We start from the raw sequence: 10,944 nt of genomic DNA, 5'->3' as shown, positions 1-10,944 counted from the left end.
GTCACCCAGGCTGGAGTGCAGTGGCGTGATCTCGGCTCACTGCAACCTCTGCCTCCCGGATTCAAGCGATTCTCCTACCTCAGCCTCCTGAGTAGCTGGGGTTACAGGCACCTGCCACCATGCCTGGCTAATTTTTGTATTTTTAGTAGAGACGGGGTTTCACCATGTTGGTCAGGCTGTTCTTGAACTCCTGGCCTCAAGTGATCCACCCACCTTGGCCTCCCAAAGTGCTGGGATTACAGGTGTGAGCCACTGCACCAGCCAATTTGTGTTTATTTTGAATCCCTTCATCTTCATATCTGAAGTAAGAAGCCCCCAATTAGTGTTTTGACCTTAGGGCTTTGGACCCTAACCAAGTCCCAAAGGAGAGTTTCTCTATGCACAGTCCTAAGACAAATGGGAGCTTCAGTAATAGCTGTTGGTCTAGGCCTTCCTGAAGCTTTGATTCACCTGTATGTTTAAAGTCATAGAACTGGAAAGGACCACTAGGACTTCACATAAGGCCTCTAGATAATGCTAACATATTGGCTGATGGAGTCATCTAGCATAGGCAGTGTGATGCCAATATCAGAAAATTCTAATGAGTTGGAGAGAAAGAAGCTGGCCAACCTTCTAACCCTACTAAATGTACAAATCAATAGAATTAGACAGAATCTTACAATATAAAGACAAATTTTATTGCCAGTAAAAGCCTTTAATAACTCATTTTATCCTGTTTCAGTAGGACCTTATTCTTTCTGATGAAAATCCAGCCATCACATCTCTCATTAAAAATAAAATTATTTTGAAATAAATAAATATATAAAATAAATAGCATATACATTTTATAAATAGTTTGTCCTTATGCACAGTATCCAGGCTTACATTTTAATATCATTTTCTTACAACCTACCCCATCTCCCACTTCCAATGACAGGAAAACTGCATGTCAGGACAGATGAGAAATCTGCAGAGTCATTGCAGGGAAGGCTTGCAGCAAGGCTGTAGCCCCAAGGATTTTCTTAATGAGACTTTTCCAAAGCTCTGTAGGTAGCATCTGCGGCAGATTCCTTGGCCTTTCATTTATACCCATTGTCAAGGTATTTGAGTAAATTGTGGGGTAAGACACCCCTGGCCCTTAGCAGGGGCTCCCATTCTTTGTTATGCTACCTTAGGGGAAGGAACATGAGTAAAGAAAAAAGTATATACAAGATTCCCTCGAGCCCAGCCCCCCATCCCTCCCCAAAATAACCCAACCTTGATATACACTTTGAACAACAAGGCAACAGCTGGGTTGAGTTCAACAGTAAGTGCTTTTCTGTTATCTAAAATGATAGGAAGGAAGGATTGAAAAGCTATGAATATAGTGCTTGCAGAGACAACCGTGGCCCCAGAGTACATGGGTCACAGAGGGCACACCAGAGGTTCATTACCTATAGTGAAAGAGGTCTCTGGACATGGAGGGCAACTTAGAAGGATCTACAGGCCTGGGTAAAAAGTGAGTGAATTTCTGGTGTCGTTTAGTCCTGTATCCCTCCCGGGGTGAGCCATCTTTGTTCAGGGCCACGTAATACTGTCTCTCCGAGTCCGAATGTTTGTACAAGGTTGAAGCATAGGTATTGTACCAGTTTTCTTCAAACTGTTCCCGGAAAACACATTCACGTGTGAGTTTCTTCTGTGAGGGTGAGAAAATAAAGCAGAACCCATTATATGACTATTTCTCCTATCCCAGCTTGCTAGCAGAGAAACCCTGAAATAGCAATAGCACACTGATGTTAGAAAATTCCAGTCCTATCTCTCTGTGTTACTGGAGGTATCTTTCTTCCAAATGGTACAAAACATTCTTGTCTGTATCTCCTTCATTCTCTTTCATGAGTTACACAAAAATGTTTTAGTTGAAATCTTTCCTGAAGGGAGGAGATTGGAGGAGATGGCATCACCTGGCTCTTTGAGCCTGAGAATTGCTGCTATGGCCTCCCGATGCCCTGCTGGCACCCACTGAGCTTACTCCCTACTTAGAGCTAATGATGTTCAAATTCATTGAGATTACAGTCAACCATGTCAACTAACAGGCAAAGGCCTCGGATCTATATAAAGCTCCATGGGAGGTGAGCTGTGATCTCTCCTAATGAAGTGTCTCAGGCCTGTCAGTTTGAAAGCTCAGAAAAGATCTCCTTGAAAAGCTCTTCCAATCTGGCTACTTCAGGCTGGCAGTTCCTGGGTCTCTTGCCTCTGTCCCTTCTCACACTTGATCTAACCGCCATACTACTTGCTGGAGTTGCCGATACTGAGTGCTGGGGACAGGCCTATCTCTTAGGTGTCATGGAAAAATGTGTTCTGATTTCATGGGGTGCAGGCAGCCAGAAAGTATGCTATGTGACTCAAAAGCCAGAGCCAGGAGTTGGGATCCCCTGGAAGGGTTAAGGTCAGTAAATCACTCACCATTCCTCAGTGCTAGGCTAGCTTCCAGAATAGAGAAAATGCACTGCCGCTAGCCTAGTCCTAGCTGAGGGCTTAAGGCTGTCACCAGACCCTGGAACCCTCATTCTTCATTTGTTTGTTTCATTTGGCCTTTGGGACTCAGCTGAAGCAATCTGGAAATCAGGGACTGTGTTGTTAACCTCAGAATCCTCAATTTGAAAGCCAGCTCTTCCACTGCCTATTTTTGTGCCTGCTAGTCTGCTAGTCCTCTGGGTACACATTCAAATTCAGATGTACTCCTCTGGAGGGTTAATGCCCCAAACCCTGACCATCTACTGCCAAACCAGCACAGGTTACTGTTATCATCAGACTAGCTGGCCTTCTAATGAAAAAGGCAAAAGCACATGTATCAGAGAAAAGCTTATGTTTTGGGGCCAGGTGCAGTGGCCATGCCTGTAATCCCAGCACTTTGGGAGGCCAAGGCGGGTGGATCACTTGAGGTCAGGAGTTTGAGACCAGCCTGGCCAACATGGTGAAACCCAGTCTTTACTAAAAAATACAAAAAATTAGCCTGGCATGGTGGTGCATGCCTGTAGTCCCAGCTACTCGGGAGGCTGAGGCAAGAGAATCACTTGAACGGGGAGGCAGAGGTTGCAGTGAGCTGAGGTTGCGCCACTGCACTCCAGCCTGGGCAACAGAGTGAGACTCCATCTCAAAGTCAAAAAAAAAAAAAAAAAAAAAAAAAAGCTTGTTTTGGTGGGGGCCAAATGAGTGAAGGTGTTATGTAGCAAGACCCTGAGCAGCCAAGAAGTAACTAGAAGACACTACTCCTTTACAGCTAAAAAAGTGCTTTCAAGTGCTAGATAAATTTCTTTTTTTTTTTTTTTGAGATGGAGTCTAACTCTGTTGCCCAGGCTGGAGTGCAGTGGCGCAATCTTGGCTCACTGCAACCTCTGCCTCCCAGGTTCAAGCGATTCTCCTGCCTCAGCCTCCTGAGTAGCTGGGATTACAGGTGCATGCCACCACGCCCGGCTAAATTTTTTTTGTATTTTTAGTAGAGATGGAGTTTCACCATGTTGGCCAGGCTGGTCTTGAACTCCTCACCTTGTGATCTGCCCACCTCAGCCTCCCAAAGTGCTGGGATTACAGGCGTGAGCCACCGCGCCTGGTCCCCAGATAAATATTTTTATACTTTTGCTTTACATTGTCCAAACACTGGTTGTAATAACCTCTGACCAAAAAACAAACAAACAAACAAACAAACAAACAAAAAAACAAAAAAACCTTAAACTTACCGACCCATAGAGTTCTCCTCGCTCATTCATTCCTAGGTATAGGCCAGAGTCCACTCCCCGGATGCTGATCAGCCCCACAGCCAGGCTGATAAACTCCAGGATTCCTAAGGCAAAAAGTGAATACTATTCCCGTTACCAGCATCAAACTAAGAGAAAGCTGTTCAGGTGACATGAGCTACCAGTCATTTGTCCCCAACTGGAGGCCAGCCCTGTGTGCCTTTGATAAAGTGCCTGATGAAACCATCTTTTGCGGCAAGAATGGAACCTCAGAGAAGGTACTTAGTCTCTTTGGGCCTCAGTTTTTCCATATGTAAAATGGGGGACACCATCTCTGCTTCTACTCAACACTCTTTGGCATATTACGAGGAAGAGACCATGAGAAGGCTTTGGCTACAAAAGCTCCGTAATTGCAAAGTGCTATTGCTGTCAAATTCAAGAAATGGGAAGTCAGTTTTCTAAATGCAAGAATGAGGACAGGTTTCTGTATCTTTCCCCATAACCTCCCTCTTCCTTAGAGCACACAGCATTACCTTGCTGTCCTCTAGGCTGAACTTGTTTTGTGCCCTGTCAGCCCCAATGTCCTTAAAGCCACATGAGGCTGTCAACTGCCTGTAGCTGACTCTAACAAAGGTCACACAGGCCACTCACTGTTTTTTCCCCCTGCTTATGGCAGGAGGCAAAACTTGGCCACATGAGAGCTTTCTCCTAAAAATCATTCTCAGCTAGTACAGCCCCAAGCTGACAAGCCTATCATTCTCTTTTGAGAATTTTAAGTTTATCCACAGCAAAGAGTTGGCAGGTGGTATTGGACTCAATACTGATTTGAGATGTAACTTTAAGGCCAAAGAGAAGAAATTCAGAAATGTCCTCCTAGCTGACAACATTAGAGGTGAAGATTTGAAAATGCTTTCATTTACCCAGCAGTAGTCCTAAGTGGGAAAAAGGACCCAGAACTGAAATCCTGGTGATACTGAAGACTACAATTTTGTCCCAAGACAGTACGTCTATTATCTAGATACAGACATAATAGTCAACTAGACTCCTCTTTGATATTCCTGCCTCTAATCACGTTTCTCAACATACAGACCAAAAACTTGTTTAAGTCATCCAAGGTATGAAATGAGCTCATATCTGGCTTTCTTATCCAAAATTGCAATTCTGTTTCTTTGTTTGTTTGTTTTTTGAGACAGGATCTCACTTTGGCACCCAGGTTGGAGTGCAGTGGTGTGATCATGGCTCACTGCAGCCTCAACCTCCCCAGGCTCAGGTGGTCATCCCACTTCAGCCTCCTTAGTAGCTGGGACTACATGCATGCATCACCACACCCAGCTAATTATTTATTTTTTCTAGAGACGAGGTTTCACCATGTTGCTAAGGCTGGTCTCAAACTCCTGGGCTCAAGCAATCTGCACACCTTGGCCTCCCAAAGTGTTGGGATTACAGGCATGCACCACTGTGCCTGGCCCAAAAATGCAATTCTTATTTATTTATTTATTTATTTATTTATTAAAAATGCAATTCTTAAGGGTAATAATATTCTATGTAATCTATGTAGGGAGTAGAGCTGATTTTCCAAGATCAAGAATTTTAAGCGGCTAATTTTAAAATCAGGTTAAAACTCTACTGGGAAGTCTCCTGAGGAACCCCAGTGACACAAGCTGGTGGGCTGCTGTTCAGGTATGGCAGCTTTGGGGGCATGTGCTTCCACAACCCACCCAGATCTATTGGAAGGATGTAAGGTTCTTCTGCTGCAATTCTATAGAATACTCAGGGTTTGGCCTTTGGCCTCTCATACTGAAATCCTCCAAGTTTTATTCTCAGTCTGGTTGCTATTAAATTTTACAGTACAAAGAAAGGAGTCTCGGGAAATGAGATTGAGACAAGATGGTAGGAGGGGAAGAGAAAATACCCAGTGCCAAGTAGGGGTTAATCAGACACTGATTTAATGCAACCAAATCTTCAGCTGCATTGCACAAGGTTTTGCATTTGGTTCTGCTCCGTTTGATATTTCAATAAATGACTTGTAAGAGAACATATGAGGACTGCTTATCCTAGTTCTAGAAGACATACAGCTGAGAGGGATGACACAATCAATATCCAAAGAGATTTCAAGAGGACGGAAAAATGGACTGGCTCCAGCCAACTATGCTTAATTAGAATCAATGTGAAGTCCTGCACTTTGGTCCCCCAAATTTCCCAAAGTGTTTTGTGTTTGGGGTTTGGTTGGGGGAGGGTGAGCCTCAAGTGCAGACAGCTGAGTTAGCTGTACTACTTAGTTCATGTCCTATTAACATAGTTGGTCTGTGCAAGGGCTTTATAATTATCTATTTCTTTCTTTCTTTTTCTCTTCATACCCTGCTCCCATCTGCCCCTCCACTTCAGGCAACCATGTATATTTTCTTGAAAATGTGTATTGTTATTTCGTGTTCCTGTGCACTTTAATTACATACAAGTCTACCCATCTCTGCAATGGGGAAATGTAGCTTAGTAAAACACAACAATGGCTAAGAGACTTAATTGAACAAGGCAAACTCAGTATGATGGGTGATTAGCAGGATTATTAAAAAGCTAATGTACAATTGGTCATATAAAATTAAAAATTAGAAAGCTAGTGGAAAAAATAGAAAAAAAGCTAGTGTGATCTAAGGCCTCACTGATACAGGTCTGGTAACTAGCAAAAGGGAGGGAGGATTGAACCACTCTGCTCTGCCATGGTTAGACCACACTGAGAATGGTGTGTTTAGTTCTCCTGTGCTTAGAGAAGAAAATGGAAAAACAGAGCATGTTCAAAGGAGAGTGCCCAGTATGGAAAGGAAACTAGAAACCAGGTCATGATTCAGTTCTGGGTCCTAAACTCTGAGGGACACTAACATGTGGGAGCCTTTAGTTCTTTGCTTTGCTCAGGCAGGTTACTCCTGAGCTTCAAGACTGAGTTCCCTCATTCTGTAAGTATATCATGTCTCTGACAACCCTGAGCTCATTAAGTAGCAGAGAGCAGCTTGTGATCTCACTGCCCAAGGCATAGTGTGAGAACAAATCATGAAACCCAAGAGGTGTGGCCATTTGAATCACCACAGTTTTTCTCCAACTCTCTGTTAACCCTGATGCCAAAGGACAGATCATACAGGAAGTCACTTGGGTTGTGTCCAGTAACAGGGGTCTCCAACAGCTGGAATTATCCCTGCCCAGCTGTCTTTGGGCATCATTTTCCCTTGCCAACTTTCCTATTAGCTGGTTTCAAACTGTGGGAACCCAGTGGCACATGATGATGGAAGAGATATTCCTAAACCTTCTCCTGAATCCCAGCCAGCATGAAGGGGGAGAGAAAATAAGCCATTTTCATATTTTCCCAGCTACAGCTGGACAGGGGTGTTAACAGCAAAGTGTTGAGGTGAAGTATTAAGTAGACAAAGTTTGTCCTCAGTACTCTTACCCCTTCAAGGCCCACGACCTCTCTCTACTCTGCCTCATCTTGACCTGCCCACATCAGGCTCTGCCCTTTTCTTGACAATTTCCAGACTCTTCTTATACCTCTCTCCCCAGGCCCTCAGTCAAAACTGATCTGTTCTGGGCCCCACTGCTTCAGAACCTAGCTAGATGACTGTCTAATGTGTCATTTAATCTAGTTCCATAACTTGCCTGAATCCTTCAGCCATCCTGTCAGACCTTTGGGGACGAGACAGTGCTGCTTTGGCATCTTGCCAAACGAGAACCAGATCACTCAAGAACCAAAGCAGCTGTATGAGCCCACTCCATCCCACCTGGTGGGAGGACTCTCCTTCAGTTTGGCTCCCAAGCTCTGCTCTGCCAGTCCACAGGTGCCCCTCGGAATGTCAGTATCCTTGTGAACTTCATATAAATGCTACCAGCCAGGCGGTGATTGAAATACTCCTGGCTACTGATTGCAGATGGAGAGCGGAGAGCATATGCTGTGCCAACAGGTTATTATTTGGAGTCGGGACTGCTCTTGGGCTTAGCCTGACTTGTTCTGAACACATGGATTCCAGGGTAATCCTTGGGGGCCCTGCTCTCCAATTACAACAAATAGCTATTTACTTCACATGGCTTTTGGAGACTACCTCTTCCCCCCTAGCAGAAATCTATAATATTTTATATCTTAAGTCTGGCCTACTTTACCCTGCTGGAATGTTGACTGCTAAAGCACTTATGGAATGTTAAAGTTTCAATTTATTGAATACCCTGGCTGATTAACTCAAATGTGGAGGGAGGAAAGAGTTAGCAAACTCGAACACCACCTCTTTCTGTGCCAAAAGCTAAACTGAGAAAGAGTATGTGTTTTAAAGTTGGCAGGGAAGGTTACAAAGATAGAGCTTTGGCCAGTTATCATTTTCTTTACAGGAAGTGCAGGAAAGTGACAGGAAGTCAGGGAAGGAGGAAGGGGAAAAGGTGATGCAGAGGTGCTCTTAGCCAGTGTTGTTTTCTTTTTTAAAGGCAAAACCAAAAATGAAGCAGTCAGTTAAGCAGCAGTGAAAATGTCCCTTCCTCCTGCCAATCTTATTTCCTTTGGTTTCTCCTTAAACTTAACATCCTTAGCAGACCTGGGAAATGAAAAGAAATCAAGATGTGTCTTTAGGGAGGTAATTAAACACCACTTATCTCAAGAGCCTATTACTGATTTATGTTGACCTTGTAGGTTACTGGGCTCAGCTTAGGCACAAAATCAGAAAAATATTTGGAGCTGCTGGGAGGTGTGCTCATAATTTCTCCACTTTCGCTGCCCCCACCCCACATTCCTCCATCATTTCATGACCTTATTTTTTTGTTACATATCGGCAATGAGTTACCCCGGTATCTTTATGCCAGTTCAGGAAGCCTCTGAGGCCGGGGTGGGAGTCCCATTCTTTAAGAAGAGGAACAAAAGGGGACTGCAAAATCACAAGCAATGAAAGGGAAAGGAGCCAAGTTAACACTCCCTCTCCTCCCACTCCACCTTATCACCCTTTTGAGGACCTGCTGCAAGTTTATACAGACACCTGCACCCCTCCATTACCCCTTCCAACCCACTGTACTCTAGCTATGTTTGAGTGCATTTTTCCAAGATGCCATAGACCTTATTAGGGTTTCTGCCTGTTCCCAGCAAGGAAGACCAACCCTGCCCCTAAGTTGTTTGCTAGGCTTGGCCTTACCCAGCAACTGGCCCCTATGTTCCCCTTTTTGCTGTGCACTCCAGATGCAGCTCTAGCAAGGCATGGAGAATAGGAGGATGGAGAGGTTTGGGGGGTTGGGGCAGATGTTGGCAAGAAGGAGGGTGGGAAAAAGAAGGGAAGGGTGTCATGTTTGAGTGTAGGCAGAACATCTTACTGGCTTGGGGAAAAGGTGTCCTTCTTGGATTATAGGGTCCTTGGGAGGAAGCAGAGGACATTGGAGGATGCGGAGGGGCAAAGGTAGCTGTCACAGAACCCCCCATGATGTCTTAGTATAGAATTGGAAATTGAAAATAAAAATGGCAAATTACCGAGGAGTGAACACATTTGCTTAGAAACCTAATGATCTTTGTCCCAGATCAAGGCTTATATTAATTGTGTAATTAGTTCTATATGTGAGACAGGCAGCTGTGTTGAACAGTCTGTATAGTGGCAGGCAGACAGAGACAATCCTGGATGGAGGTTGAACGTTTCCTGCTTTGGGCCCAAGAGACAACTGTTTCTGGGACTGGGAGTGGGCCCAGGACGGTTTCCTCACTGAGGCAAGGAGTCCAGAGGTAGTTTCCGGCAAAAGCTGCCCCAGGACTTGTGCCCTTACACGGTGGACACCGCGAGGTTTTCCTAGATTCCCAATTCGTGCCAGGATGCCTGGATTGGCTCCTACCCTGGACAGAGCGACCCCGAGGCAGGCGGAGGCCACAGCTGCCGGGTACCTACGGGCCAAAAGCGATTTATGTGCCGGCCGACCGCCTCACATGCCCACGGCCCATGCAGGATCCTGTTCCAGGAAATCAGCTGCCACAGCCCTGCTGCCTTCGAGGCTCGGCCCGCGCTGCAGTCACGGTCCCGGCCTCCTAGGCGAGAGCTACCACCCCTGTCTCAGCTCCACCTGCTTTCATTCAAGGCTTAGAGTCCAGCTCCCAGAACTACCCCCTTGCTCCCCGGGGAGATACTGTGGAGCGGCGAAAGGAGAGGCCCCACCGCAAGGCGCCCCCGCCCCCACCTGAGAGTGTCCGAGGGTGCAGGGCCCCCTGATGTCGAGAGGCCCACGCCCGCACCGTCGTGTCTAGCCTCGACTGGCCCGGACGACACCAAGCCCGGGGGCGGTCTGCGGGCCCTACGCCGGAGCCCAGAGCTGTGGGCTCCCCAGGGCGCCGTCCGCCCGCCTCCCGTTTCCCCGACCGCGTCCTCACCGAAGCGGCTGTGGTCGTGGCGGGTGCCGTGCACCGTGCCGTTGGGGAAGATCTCCAGGTGGAAGCCGGTGCGGCAGTAGAGCTGGCGGCGCCGCAGGATCCCCTTCAGGTGGGCGAAGTCTGTGGGTGAGCCACGCTGCAGCTTCCCCTCGATTTGGCCCAGGCGCTCGTTCAGGAAACCTGGGGAGTCAGCTAAGGGCACGTTCCCCAGAGATGAGGAGAAGCCGTGTAGATCCCAGTCCAAGGAGGCGAAGACGCCCCCCACCTCTGCCATGGCTGGGCCGATCGCGGCGCTGGTTGTGCTGGGCGCGCGCGGGCCGAGCCGGGGCCACGGGGCGCGAACTGCCTCTCCCCGCAGCGGGCGCGGGCGGTTCGGCGGCGCTCCCTCGCTAGCTCGCTTGCTCCGCGCTCTGCCGAGCTGCAGTCGACGTCTGTTCGCGTCCAAGGAACTTCTCAGCGGCGGGGAGCGCGGGGCAGCGCGCTCCTGACCTTGCTCTCAGTCAAAGTGCCTCTTCCCCTCCGCATCCATCTCCCCCGGCCTCTCATAGCTGGCTTCGTCCAGCTATCAGATGCAAACGGCACTTTATATACATACCCACTCCCCTTACATTGACATATTGGATATTTAAATACAAGCCACACCTCATTGGCATCCCCTCGGAGATTGGTGTGTGGGTTCTTTTTTTTTTTTTTTTTCTTGCATCCATTTGGCTCTTTTTGGGAGAGGGGGGGTGGAGGGAGAGAGCGAGCGAGCTTCACTCCCTCTTTTATTATGAAAAAATGGCAGGAAAAAGCTACACATTGCAGTGAGGCATAACTGCTTTTGGCAGGTTCTTCTGAAACTGCTGATGAAATAACAGAGCCCAGTGCGTGGAGGCCGCTGGCGCGCAC

General features: G+C 47.1%; 1 protein-coding gene across 1 annotated transcript; it reads right to left on the bottom strand.

Annotated features, from left to right (window-relative positions):
• Window positions 1-655: 655 nt before the first annotated feature.
• FGF16 (fibroblast growth factor 16) lies at window positions 656-10,613 on the bottom strand. Its single transcript, XM_054472448.1, has 3 exons — window positions 10,054-10,613; window positions 3,696-3,799; window positions 656-1,654 (listed from the first exon to the last, which is right to left on the bottom strand). The coding sequence occupies exons 1-3, from the start codon at window positions 10,325-10,327 to the stop codon at window positions 1,409-1,411; spliced, it is 624 nt and encodes a 207-aa protein (XP_054328423.1). The 5' UTR covers window positions 10,328-10,613; the 3' UTR covers window positions 656-1,408.
• Between the last annotated feature and the right edge of the window lie 331 nt (window positions 10,614-10,944).

Source organism: Pongo pygmaeus, chromosome X, assembly GCF_028885625.2.
Source record: "Pongo pygmaeus isolate AG05252 chromosome X, NHGRI_mPonPyg2-v2.0_pri, whole genome shotgun sequence".
In the NCBI taxonomy this organism is placed as follows: Eukaryota; Metazoa; Chordata; class Mammalia; order Primates; family Hominidae; genus Pongo; species Pongo pygmaeus.
This window is presented reverse-complemented; position numbering and strand designations above follow the sequence as displayed.

Bases quoted from the DNA above. Each gene is read 5' to 3' on its own strand.
- FGF16 (XM_054472448.1), bottom strand. From the start codon at position 10,327: ATGGCAGAGGTGGGGGGCGTCTTCGCCTCCTTGGACTGGGATCTACAC. The intron at 3,800-10,053 runs GTGAGGACGCGG...TTTTTGCCTTAG, and splicing joins CCACGACCACAGCCGCTTCG to GAATCCTGGAGTTTATCAGC. The intron at 1,655-3,695 runs GTAAGTTTAAGG...TCACCCTCACAG, and splicing joins GAGGAGAACTCTATGGGTCG to AAGAAACTCACACGTGAATG.